The sequence below is a fragment of the Anticarsia gemmatalis genome, chromosome 10 (assembly GCF_050436995.1).
Source record: "Anticarsia gemmatalis isolate Benzon Research Colony breed Stoneville strain chromosome 10, ilAntGemm2 primary, whole genome shotgun sequence".
NCBI lineage: Eukaryota > Metazoa > Arthropoda > Insecta > Lepidoptera > Erebidae > Anticarsia > Anticarsia gemmatalis.
In genome coordinates, this window is record NC_134754.1 from 2,554,257 (window position 1) to 2,566,646 (window position 12,390).

The following is a 12,390-nucleotide window of genomic DNA, read 5'->3' on the forward strand; positions in this document are numbered from 1 at the left end:
GACATTCCTAACCAACAGCCCTGACCTGTCCCATTCATACATACCTTCGAGCTCATAGGTCAACTAGCATTGGACGTACCTTTTTTTTAAGGAAACGCCATTGATCATTATTAACGGTTTTGTTCTATATGGAAGTACCGGACATGGCTTATGGTTGATTACCTAAGCGAGTGTGTCATAGTGTACATAAAGTGATAAATAATACATAGTTATATTATGTGTGGTTATGTGATGTCAAGAAGGTTTTAATGCGCAGTTTTAGTGATGCGAGCGCTGATATTAGATGTGTTTTGAGATAAGTGTTTGTATTTGAAAACATGAAAGTGATTTATAGTGAGACTAAGGTATTTAGATCTACATTGCGTTAATTTGTGTTACTGTGATGTGCGTATTTGAAATAAGAGGTTTTTATATAGTAGACTCAAGTTCTATGTTATTCTTTTATTGTATTTTCTTGTTATTGAAGCGAAAAAGTCACTAAAATACTGGCAGTAAAGATGTTTGTCAGTAGATCTTTCCACTGAGGTCATTATTTACTTATCGTAGTTTTTATTCATTCAAAATTCTAATTACACATTATTATTCCCTGTAATTAGATGGATTGTGAGATATCAGTAGTTTTTCTAAGCTTAATAGATAGTTGTAACGCGACCTTTGATACGGTACATGCAGTCACGGTCGTTCAGACCTTTAATAACAATCGACTTGTTTTACTTTAACTATATTATTACCGATTTGTTGCAACTTATGTCAGCCTGGTACTTGTGTGTCTGGAATCTATCGTGACTGGGTTTTTTATTGCATGATTGACGTTTATCAAATAAAGTTCCAATTACACGTTCAATGCGAAAATGGTCACCAAACCATAAATTAGCCACCGGTAGCGGGTTCGAATAAGAATCGTATATTAACTGAAAATGGAAGAATTATTCTTTCAATTCTGATAGTGATTGACGTCATTTATTTAAAGAATCGCTTACAGTTTAAAATAAATGTACATAGAAATAACAAGGTCTAGGACTCTAGAAAATATGGCTGAAGCTTGATAATGTATCCAGTCAGCATATCAAAGGCCCCATCAATACACATTCAGCAGTATTAAGTCACTATAAACATGTCTCGTTAGTTCACGAACTAGATTATAACCGACTGCATTTATGAAATAATTTTACGCTCTACGTCTAACCAACTGTCGCAGTATCGCCTTAGATCTTTTGCCGTGAAGCTATCAATTACTGGATTGAATAATGACTTTGTAATTATCACATAGATCTCGATTAAAAACGTTCGGCTTTTTGAACAATGTGACCGTGAAAATATACTTTTTATACTTTTTACAATGCATGGTTGTTTACTTTACGACTTGCAATTACTTTTCAAATGAATACAAGTTTATAGCAAAACAAAAGAGCAACGAGGAAACGAAACCCGTCTTACTTCATCTCGATTCATTATGTCCCCACGCCTGTTATAGTAACAACATTCTACAACATACTTAATTTATATGAATCGAGAAAATATGCGACACACGTATTTATCTACGCCTACTATGCAACTCGATCGGTTTAGTAGGTTGATCGCGTCGACTCGATACAAAAAACAACCACTGTGATCCAATTAATAAAACTGTTCGGACGTTTTCGCGTACATTTTATATCTCCTTTTAAATGTATAATTGTTTCGTGTTTCGTAAATCTATGACGTAAACTGTGTCTGTCTTAACAGTGTAATACTTTCATTAGTCGACAAGGACTAGTGTGTTCTGAACAATGTAATTTATTACATTTTTTTAACTTTCAGGGTGCTAGGGACAACCTAACAGATTCGGACTCGGGTTGCGTGTCCCCAGGCTCCCGTATCAAAGACTCCGCGTCGCCTGAACTCAAACGAATGGATTCCGGATACAAATCCCCCCACGCTCCGAGCAGTCCCTGTAACCCGCGACGACACCTGGGTACGCCGCACGATGATTTCAAAGAAGACTTCGCAAGAGCTCAGGTGCTGGCTGATATCCTGGACAAAAACTCGGAGACCACCAGTGATTCCCTAAAGAGCAACCCAGTCAAAGAGCATTTGGAACAGATGATATTGAATGCAGCGTCGGCGGAGGACAGGGCCTGTTTGGAGCAAGTTCTAATGCTGCTATACAACCTTCAAGCGTTGAGCAGTTCTGTCAGTGAAGATGAATGCTATCAGGTTCGTAACAAAACTTTTTCAAAAAAGTAACGTATGCGTCAAAGTTGACGTGTGTCATTGTTATTAGGGTGTTTGTTGTGTATGTATATATTTCTAAATTGTTACTGTTTTTTCAGGCCAAACCAAGGAAAATTTGTGACCTGAGGTTCAAACAAGAAACTGACATATCCCAAAAGACCCAAAAGGCGATCGCAACAGTAACACCGTATCAGCAGAAAGGGTACAAATGCGAATCGTTAGAAAGCCTATGTAGCGAAGAAAGAAAACCAAGTAACATATTGCAGGAGAGTGGCATCTTTGAAGGTGTCGAAACAGAGTCTAAGAGTACCCAAACAGACGTGAACGATAGCTTTGAATGTAGCGGTGAATTGAACACCGAAATACAACGACTGAATAGTATAAGAGAGAAACTAGAGAGGCAAGGAGTTAGAAATAGGACATTAAGTACGAAAGAGGATGGTGATGGCCTGGAGTGCAGGTGCGTGAAGTTGGGGAAGAAACACAAACAGTATTACGAGAGGAGGCTTAAGTTTTTGGAGGGAAAGATCTCGATATACGAAGCAGCACAAGACATCAAAGAGGCTAAGCTTGCACAAAGATTGCAGAAAGAGTTTCTCCTTGAAAATCGAATACAAGTAAGTATGACATTAAGCAGTTAATCAATACTAACCACACCTAACGATCTAAGCTAATGCGACATCGATTTAAGAGATGCAAGTCTATAACGTGACTTTACTTATTTCAGGAGCTCGAATCGCAACTTTCAGAATTACAGGATAAGTACGAAAGGCTAGAGGAAGATTGCTGTGAACTAGAAGAAATCGAAAATGACACACGTTTACATTGGCAGCAGTGAGTACCTACACCTATACCACTGTATGAAGTCATTCAACCAACTAATGTATAAAATTAAAAGTAAAATTGTCGTTCTACGTGAATAAGTAGCTAACATCCGTTTACCTACACATTTTTTACGTGTGATAAATGCGGACATAGTGTATGTAAATTTAATTCCGAAATATGATTAACGCGTTTCAGGGCTGGGTAATACCGGTTTCCAAGAAATATAGAAGAGTTTGTTGTATTTGAAATTACTCATTTTCGCTTTGAAAGCGTCGACTACTTTATTACCAGCGTATCATCTTATGTCATCTCTCTCTGTCTTATGTTATGTCCTATTCTCTATTTCTATTCTCCTTAAATATTGTTGAGTGATCATGTTTTTTTTTTATTTCCCAGACTTGAGATGGACTATGAGCTCTGTTCTGCTCAACTAAGAGACATGACGGAACAGAGGGAGTGCTCGCGAGCTCAGGCCGAGCGCTTGATGGGCGAGCTGAAAAACAGAGAGGTCGCTTTGAGAGCCAGAGAGGTAAGAATAATACACACTGGAATGACTTAAATAAAGATTTAGGTATTGACGAAGATAGTATGTGAAGCACTACTCAAATTTGTGTTGCAGCGGTTTTCTTAACCTAACTTTGTTTTATCTTTCAGAATGAACTACTAACTCGATTGGAAAAGTTAGAGAAGGCGGTACCAGCTTTGATTGCGTGGAATGTGGTGCAAGTTGTCGGAGGAGATTTGTCACATGGTGGCAAGGTAATTAAAATTATTTTAGACTTACATCAAACTGTGCTAGTCGGAATTCCAATCATCCCTCCTTATTTAGTGATAATGGGAGTCATTATGATTGAAAACGGTTCAAGAGTTCAAAAGCATGTCTTCCTACACACGTAAATAGCATCATCATTTATTCGCTCAAGCTAATTTTACACTTATACCTTACAGCGTGCTCTGATGAATCGAATGAGCGGCTACAGCCAGGACACGCGCGAGGTGATCAATCAGATCAGGAAGGAGAAGCAGCAGCACGAGCGCTGCGGCGCGCTCGTCGCGTGGAACGACATCAGGTGTTGCACCACCAGTACTGTCAAAGAGCTCGAACAACAAATCACGAAGTAAGTAGACTATAGTACCTAATTATGATATAATGACTTAGTTATAAACTTCTTACTGTTGGGCAAGAATCTTCTCTCGGAGTAACAAGGGGTTAACTGAAGGCACTCTGATCAAGACGGGTTTGGGGTCTGAAATAAATAGTAATTCTGTTAGTATTTCGCGACTAACATTTTAAACTTATCCAGATTAGGCTTGTCATTTGTTGTATCTCAGAAAGAAGATTATACTTAACAGAGAATATATCGCGACCTGAGACCTGGTCTCATTGCATTGACTTTATCTATACCTAAGAAAAAAATAGCAACACTTCAAACGTATTTTCTTTCTAGACTGATAGCAGAGAAGCATCAAATAGAAAGCAGAACGAAGGAGATCAAAGAGCAGCTGGAAAAGAGAATAAAAGAGCTGGAAGAAGAATTGGAGACAACCCAGAGACAGATGACTGCTGCCGTCTGCGGCGCTGAGTGTAAGAAGGAGAAGATTGAAGAACAAATCAATGAGATAGAGAAGCAGATGAGAGGAGAAAGTGAAAATGAAAATGATGAGGTATGTAATGTTCTTGCAGATATTTTACTGTCAGGAAGGTCTTTGAAATTAATAGGATTTGAAGTGAGTGAACATCGTAGCGGTGTATCCGACAAAAGTGATGTTCAAATGAACGACGCTTTAAGACGATGGAATAACTTATATTTGCCTAGCCTATATGATGCAGCACGAAATAGGTAAACACATATATCAAAGAAATTACAGTATAAGGTAACGTCAACATGTTAATAAATTCATTTATAAAACATAAATTCCATATTTCGTGCTTAGTCTACTAAATAAACTATGACCGGAATTCATAAATTTTCTGAAGTAACGCATGAAAGGTGCTATCGATGTAATAAAGAATTTCACAAACGAAATTCCTTTCATACCTATTCCCGGCAGCGTTTGTCACACATTCTAGTGAAGTAGAGCGTTGTAGCGATGTGCGATGTAATAACACAACTCTTTGACCATGACGATTCTTTTGATGAAAATCTTGATCATATTTTTGTTTATGTACAGATTTTCTCGCTTTCTAGACTTTAATTAGCTGCAATCCAGCGCAATTGCTTTGATAAGATTCTAGATGATATTGCTTTTTTGTGTTTTGAGCACTTTTTTTATATGAATTTTACGCTACTCTCTTCATAGCAATAATAATTATGTATCAACAGCAATAACAGCCCGTAGCACGCATACTTTGCCGTTCTTTTAATATGTACCTGAGTGCTTTAAGCGAACATAAATTACTTCAAATTATCAACTACTAACATAACACCACGCGCACATTGTATCGCAAATTCCAACTAATTTTATTTTTCTCTCCACTAGCCTGCAGACTTGGAAATGGGCTCAAAGATCCGTATGCTCCTGGAGAACGAACAAGACTTGAAGAACAGAGTATCAGAACTTGAGAGAAGAGAAGCGGCTTACTTAGAGATGTTGACGCAAGCCGATGACATGTGGGCTGAAATGGAAGGAGGGTATAAGAAGAAGATCCAAGAGTCTCAGAGCACAGAAACACAGTTGAAAGGAAAGGTAAGAATGCAAATAAAACGATTATCGAAGTATTAAACGATTTCAATTACGTTGTGTAAGTGTTGATAGTGGTTTCGCTATTTGGTTTACATACCGGTCTACTGCACAATCGAATGCTTATTAAACACAATTATGATATTGTATTTTCCACACTTTCCTCATCGAAAGACAGTCCAGTGTGTAAAATATACCTTCGATGCTGAAATTGGATTATTCATTTATTTTCATCCGATTGTTCTCACATTTGTCGTCTGTTTGTTTGAGGGGCTAAAGGCTCAGGGCTATTACGTGTTTCTTGATACCAAATGTTCAATACTTATATTTTTAACAGGTCAAGAAATTAGAAACTGAACGTGACCAGTGGAAAAAATGCATCGAGCCGATGAAGAGGAAGCTAAGAGAAGTAGAAGAATCAGAGTCAGGGTTGCGCATCGCTTTGGAGAAGGCTGAGAGAGACGCGAAATCTCTCAAAGAACAGAACACCAACCTTGTTGACTTGTACAGTAAGGCCGATGCTGAGTCGAGGAAATCTGAAGCAGCGCTTAGGGTACTTGACATGAAGTTTAAGGTACGTACTATAATTTTCAACATTAACTTTAGATTTTATCATTTACTATTATATCCTAGCTCTTTATGGTTACTTAGCCTAATTTATTTTTTTGGTACATTTTGCGTTCATTAAAAAATATACGATGTATTCTTGCATGACCGGCAAATCGTCGAATGAAAAGTAAAAAAAGTGACGACCCTTTTAATGACTGTAAGTTTATATATTTTGCAGAAGGAAATAGATCAACTGCGTAAGGTCAACAAGAGTTTAGACGAGGATTTGAAGGCTCACAAAGAGACATCCAAGAAGACGGAGATGGGTTTCCTTGGAGACTTGGAATCCATCAGGAAGGAGTTGACCAGGGCATGCAAGAACAGTCAAGATTTAGAAGTGACCAACAGCGAATTGAAGGAGGAGGTATGTGCCATAGTTTGCTTGGAAGCATGTGCGCTAGGATATTTTTTTTTCGGGATTTGATAATAATGGATTCAGGATTAATTTCACTTAAAAATATTAAATCGTCTTTGATCATCTCATGTGTGATGGTATTGGATTTCTTAATTTATTTACCTGAATGTGGATACTTTTTTATTGATTCCTTAGTTTATTTATATTTAGTTGGTTGTTGTAGATTATATAGTTTTATGTGTAGTCGCTTTAATATTGCACCGAGTAACGCTTTCAATGTTTACCCGCTTTTCCATTAACGCAATTGCATGTCGGCTTCGAACAATTGTTTCCATTACGAACGCTCGGCTCACGAACAGTGCATGATCAGTACCGTGGTTGTGACGTGTAAATATGCATGGAAGCTTTGAAGAAGTTTTAAGAAGAAATGTGTTCTCAGGTCGAATCTCTGGAAAAGCAGCTAGCTTTGACGCAAAAAGCTTTAACACAGTGCAAGAGGAAGTGTGACGAGAAGATAAAGACGTTGAGTCACGAACTCTCGATAAAGACGGAAGAGTTAGAAGAACTGAGAAGCGAAACAATGAGACAATCGTTCCACGCATCTCGTGTAGAATTAAAGCCAGATAGAACCGAGTACATAGACGAAGGATATTCTGTTTACACGGCGGTACCAAAGAAAACAGACTACGGGAGAATGCATCACAGTATGAGTTACATAACGTCGGAATCGCGTTGTTCTTGTCCATCGATGCGTAGTCAACTGGTCGGGCAACTGATCGAGGATTTGTTCGAGAGGGTGCACAACACCGTTGACGACGACTTGAGCAGACTGTGCAACGAGATCAGCCTGAGTAATAGTAGAGATGTGAATGTTGAAACCAAAGCGAAAATTACAAATTACCTCTTAATGGCTATATCGAAGGAGCTTGTTAGGTCCATCGGAGACGCTGATGCTAAGACTGATACAGAGGTCAGTATGGTTATGGCTATTTGATTAATATAATAATCCATTGTGACTAAGATTATAACTGCATACTTGATAATCGATTGAGTTTACTAATGTGTTATGAATTGTCAACCTAATTTATGGTTGTGGTTGAGTTTTAAGTTTTAACCAGGTGGTAACCAGGTATTCTTGACTTTCTGTTAGACTTTTATTTATTTGTTTACTAGAGGATCTCATTATAATTTTCTTTAAGTTGTTCTTTGACTAAAGCTGTCCGAAGGTCCGAATGTTATGTCACTATAATATATTATGCATTTTTGTCTGGTAACAGTATTTTTCAAAATCACATTTTTTTATTAATAGTAGAGCACACACACTTTTAAAAATCAAACTTCGTGTTCATATTCAAATCAGAATATCTATCCGATAATTCAAGATAGTGGGCCTTATTTTCTTTGGTAGGACCCACTTACCTCTACTTTTGTCGAATTGTTTTCCACAATATCACATTTTACAACGACTATTTAGGAATGGCAGCGGGCTGCGTCGTCCATGTCGTACTCGGTTCCCGCGTACTGCAGTAACACGATGAGCGCGGTGGGCAATGAACGCGTGGTGGCGGGCGCGGCTCGGCTTGCGTCTGTGACTTGCGCCTGCGCTGCTGCGCGCCTTGCTGCCGCCCGGCCGGACCTCGCACATGCTGTCAAATTGTGTCAGGAGGTAAGATATATTATAAATAAGTCAGATTAGAATATAGATATTGAAATAGATAAATATGTTATGCAGACGTCAGTTTTCAGCATCAGTTTAAAATAAATCATAGCGATTGATTGCATTCTGACCGAAAAGTAGAAGATTAGTACATACACGCTTGATTATGCTGTCGGGTGATTTTACAGGGAAATGAAATAAAAAAATATTCTGACCAAGTTTACAATGTTTTTGAGAATAATTTATGATAGCCACACTAGGCGTTAGTTGCGTTTTTTAATTAAGTTTTGAAGTTCATATTCATATTATTCAATAGTTAACTTTACATCAGCCTGATCAAGTATATGCTTATTGTTTCAGGAAGTTTTAGATCACGGCGATGTTAAAATCATGGAGGAGCAGTTAGCGAATGCAATTGAAAGTATTGTTGTAAGTATCACAGTAGAATCAAACACTGTAACTGCTTTAGTTTAAATCGGAATATGGACTAAGTTATATTTTTATGTTTCAGAATTGTCCATCTTGTGCGTTGGGTACAAATGCGATAGTTTGGAGCACGGACGTCTAGAAACGTCTTGTGCGAATTTATGTAAGTATGAAAATGTATAAAATCTTTATGAGGGGTACCTATAGGCCCTGCATGACGAATCAAAGTTTTAATAAGGTACATAGGTACTTGAATATCTTGGACAAATATAAGATATTCTTTAAAATGAAAAGTAAACATACCTACCATTTTTTACATAAATTACGTACCTTCTATCGTAACTACATAATTTGTTGTTATTCAGTCTTATTAATTTATTTTTTTCTTCTTTTCAGATGTAATACCTCCACCGACCTCACTCTGGTGCCTTCATTAGTTAAGCCGTTAGTTAACTACGTACGAACTGTAAATATATTTGTATCATAATAAATAATACTCCTATTTTAATGAATATAACGTAAGCGAACCATATCGACGAACAACGTACCTACATTCGAAATAATAACGAATCTTTTGAACATAGATTCTCGATTTTTTTTAATTTTCGTTTTGTCCGTTTCTGTGCCAATCGTGTTTTGATGTTAACTTGCGTGCAATAAAACTTAGTAAAAAGTAATAAATTATTCGACTTTTTTGTTCTAAAAAATGTTTTAAATTAAATGTTATTTTATTTTTGAACTGTTGTCACGGTAGCCATAAAATAACCGTTATTTTTAATTTCTAGGACATTCTTCCCTCGAATTCTTGCAAATGTAAAAACGTTTCATTGCAAGCAAGTGTTGTTTGTGTAAATAATTATAATTATCGATGACGAATCAATGTTTTGTTTAATTAACAATTCGAGTCACTCACAAAATTTGATTCTTGTATCTTTCTCTATTTTATATATTAAAAAATGTTTTTATTTAGAAGACGATTCATTGGTCAATTAAAATTATTATTTAAAAACCGTTGTTTTATTTTCGCTGCGTGTCTTGTACTGAGTTGTACCTGTGTGCTAATTCTTCACAATTATTTATAGAAATAGATATACTCTACCGTATTTACAGTGCCAAGTGTAAGTTAGTAGACAAAAGTAGTAGTAGCATTGGTAGGTAAGTATATGTAGTTATTCTGTAAAAAAATATCGTAGGCACATTGAAATAATATGAAGGAAAAAGTAGACGAAGTTTTAAATATAGAGTTCGTAAATAGCAAACTTCAGTACCATTGGGCATATTTTGTAGAAATTTTAATGTATTTAAAGTAGTTAATGTAAAAACAGATTTTAGTTGCCAATTCCTTCTGGTAGATATGGCGGAACAATAAAAAAGTATCAGTCGTACTGAAAAAGAAGAATGTTGTCATTCTAAATTAAAAGTGTCACTGTCATGGTTTGACCTAAAATAATTTGATCTGATCCAAAATTTTATAAAAATCATTAAAAATGATGTTTGATTATCAAATTTCATGTAAAAGGCATTATTAAGGTAATTCTATGATGTACGAGATATCGATACCAATAGCTAGTCTCTTAAGAAATTATCAACGCCTTACTCGATTGAGAGCCAATCTTATGCTTATAACACGCAACCACAAATTCTATACAGCAATTGAGATTCCAGCCTGACCTGATCATACCGATCATAAACTTCACATTCAGTCCAGAGCTATATCCCATAGACCGCCTTCCATTATAAAGTAAGTATGTTTGTAATGATTATTAAATTAGCGTGAAGTTTTTCTTCAGATTTTAGGATGCTCCAACTTGTGTAACCCAACCCCAAGCGAAAGTAGTGCTCCGGAAAAAACTAAACAGTAGCACTTGCGGGGTCTAAACTAAGACGATGAGTGAAAAAATACTAAGTGATGTAGTCGACGGACATTGTGAACATACTGACAGAAACATTTTGTCTGCATCTTGCTCCTGTTCTCACTGTGACTCCCTATTTTGTTTCTCAAAAAGACACATCTGCACGCTATGTGGGTGTGAAACCTGCGACAAATCAAACACATGCCTCCAAAATGCAGCCAAAAAAGGACTTAAAAAGTGTTACTCTGATGTAGTAGCTGCAGCCTATTTAAAACCAACTAAATCCACCACGAGTACCAAGAACCAGGAGGAAATACATGACAAAAATGTGACCACTTTCGAAGCAGATAGGGAAAAGTTGATAGAAACAAATAGGAATACTCGATTAACACTAGATGAGTACATACATAAACTGGATACCACCTCGTCCAAATGCATATTTAAATTTAAGCCCGAATCGTTACGTGCATATATCGATATCATTTCAGAAAACTCTCACTTTAAAAATAAAAATGAAACATTGCAGCGATACATAATAAAGCTAAAAGAGTCAAAATCGAAACATAGTCATGAACATAGGTCGAAATCGTCAAAATCGGGCAAATGTAAAGGGAAATGTAAGAAATGTAAAAGTAAGAAGGAGAGACAAGTTCAGACTGTAGTCGCAGCGTATCCTGTTATAGACACTACTAAACCGACAGCCCCTAATAATACAACAGCTGCTCTAAGCGCTCAGGTAATGAATATTTCTTATGATAAACTGGTTGCTGACGAGCCTCGTCCCAAAACCGAAGTATCCACAAGTAAAGAAGATAGATCATTCAGGTATTATGACATTATAAGGAGACTGAAAGAAGCATACAAAGCTTGTACATGCAAAGTCTGTGAATGTATTCCTACCAAATTAGTCGGTGATGGTATATGTGATTGTAAACCTTGTGAATGCGCGGAATGTACACGGTACATGAATGCAGTTAAATTGCCGAAAATCCCTCGCCAGGCCTATGATTTAAGATGTACTTGTACTGAGTACAATAGTGAATGCAAGAATGCATTGAAGAAACACACAGAGTGCTCCTGCGAACCTTGTAAATGTGCTTTATGTCAGAACAATGAGTTCTCGAAACCTTGCGATTGCGAACCATGTCAGTGTATAGAATGTAGTCCACCGGTTAAAAGTAAAAGGAACACTTTGATAGTTGCACCTGTGACAGTCAATTACCAGCACACCGCATGCCAGTGTTCGCCGTGTGAGTGTAGCGAGTGTGTGCATCGATTTACGCCTGTGTCCAGAATTCGTTTACACGAAATGTCCACGGGTACAAACATGCGCGCCGTGTGCCAATGTAAAATGTGTTTCTATGACACGTGCAAACAAGGTGTCCACTCTTGTAAATGTGAAAGACTCAATAAAATAATGACAAAACCCATTGAAAGAGATACACACGATTTTGATATACGAAGAACGTCTATAACAAACGAAAGGTATATTCATAGCAATTATAACAATAGTAAAAAAGAAAACAAAAAAGATCAAGATATGATAACTATGTATGCTGCTTTTCCTCACTCTTATCCAAGTTTTACCAAAACCGACATTATAAAAACTCCATCATGTCCTTGCGACGAATGCGAGTGCATCACATGTGTCAGCAAAGAAGATACTATTAATGCTATTAAATCATCTCGTCTATATTTATATGACAAAAGAAAAAAGACAGATCGAGAAGCCTTGAAAATAACAAAACAAAATCAAAGTCTTTGTCCTA

The 12,390-nt window shown here is 36.9% G+C and overlaps 1 protein-coding gene across 3 annotated transcripts in view; it reads left to right on the forward strand.

Moving 5' to 3' along the window:
- The window catches only part of LOC142976122 (uncharacterized), a 145,660-nt gene extending 135,883 nt beyond the window's left edge, over positions 1–9,777 (forward strand). For 2 of the 3 annotated variants that reach the window (XM_076119356.1, XM_076119359.1), the window contains 15 exons: positions 1,801–2,196; positions 2,313–2,831; positions 2,942–3,048; positions 3,436–3,568; positions 3,694–3,798; positions 3,988–4,157; positions 4,488–4,704; positions 5,521–5,727; positions 6,059–6,295; positions 6,509–6,694; positions 7,125–7,655; positions 8,160–8,351; positions 8,703–8,771; positions 8,854–8,931; positions 9,165–9,777. In XM_076119356.1, the coding sequence (XP_075975471.1) occupies positions 1,801–2,196; positions 2,313–2,831; positions 2,942–3,048; positions 3,436–3,568; positions 3,694–3,798; positions 3,988–4,157; positions 4,488–4,704; positions 5,521–5,727; positions 6,059–6,295; positions 6,509–6,694; positions 7,125–7,655; positions 8,160–8,351; positions 8,703–8,771; positions 8,854–8,910 (3,126 nt within the window). In that variant the 3' untranslated portion in view covers positions 8,911–8,931; positions 9,165–9,777. The remainder of the gene's footprint in view (positions 1–1,800; positions 2,197–2,312; positions 2,832–2,941; positions 3,049–3,435; positions 3,569–3,693; positions 3,799–3,987; positions 4,158–4,487; positions 4,705–5,520; positions 5,728–6,058; positions 6,296–6,508; positions 6,695–7,124; positions 7,656–8,159; positions 8,352–8,702; positions 8,772–8,853; positions 8,932–9,164) is intronic. The other variant, XM_076119357.1, reaches the window with a different exon arrangement.
- The last annotated feature ends 2,613 nt before the right edge of the window (positions 9,778–12,390 follow it).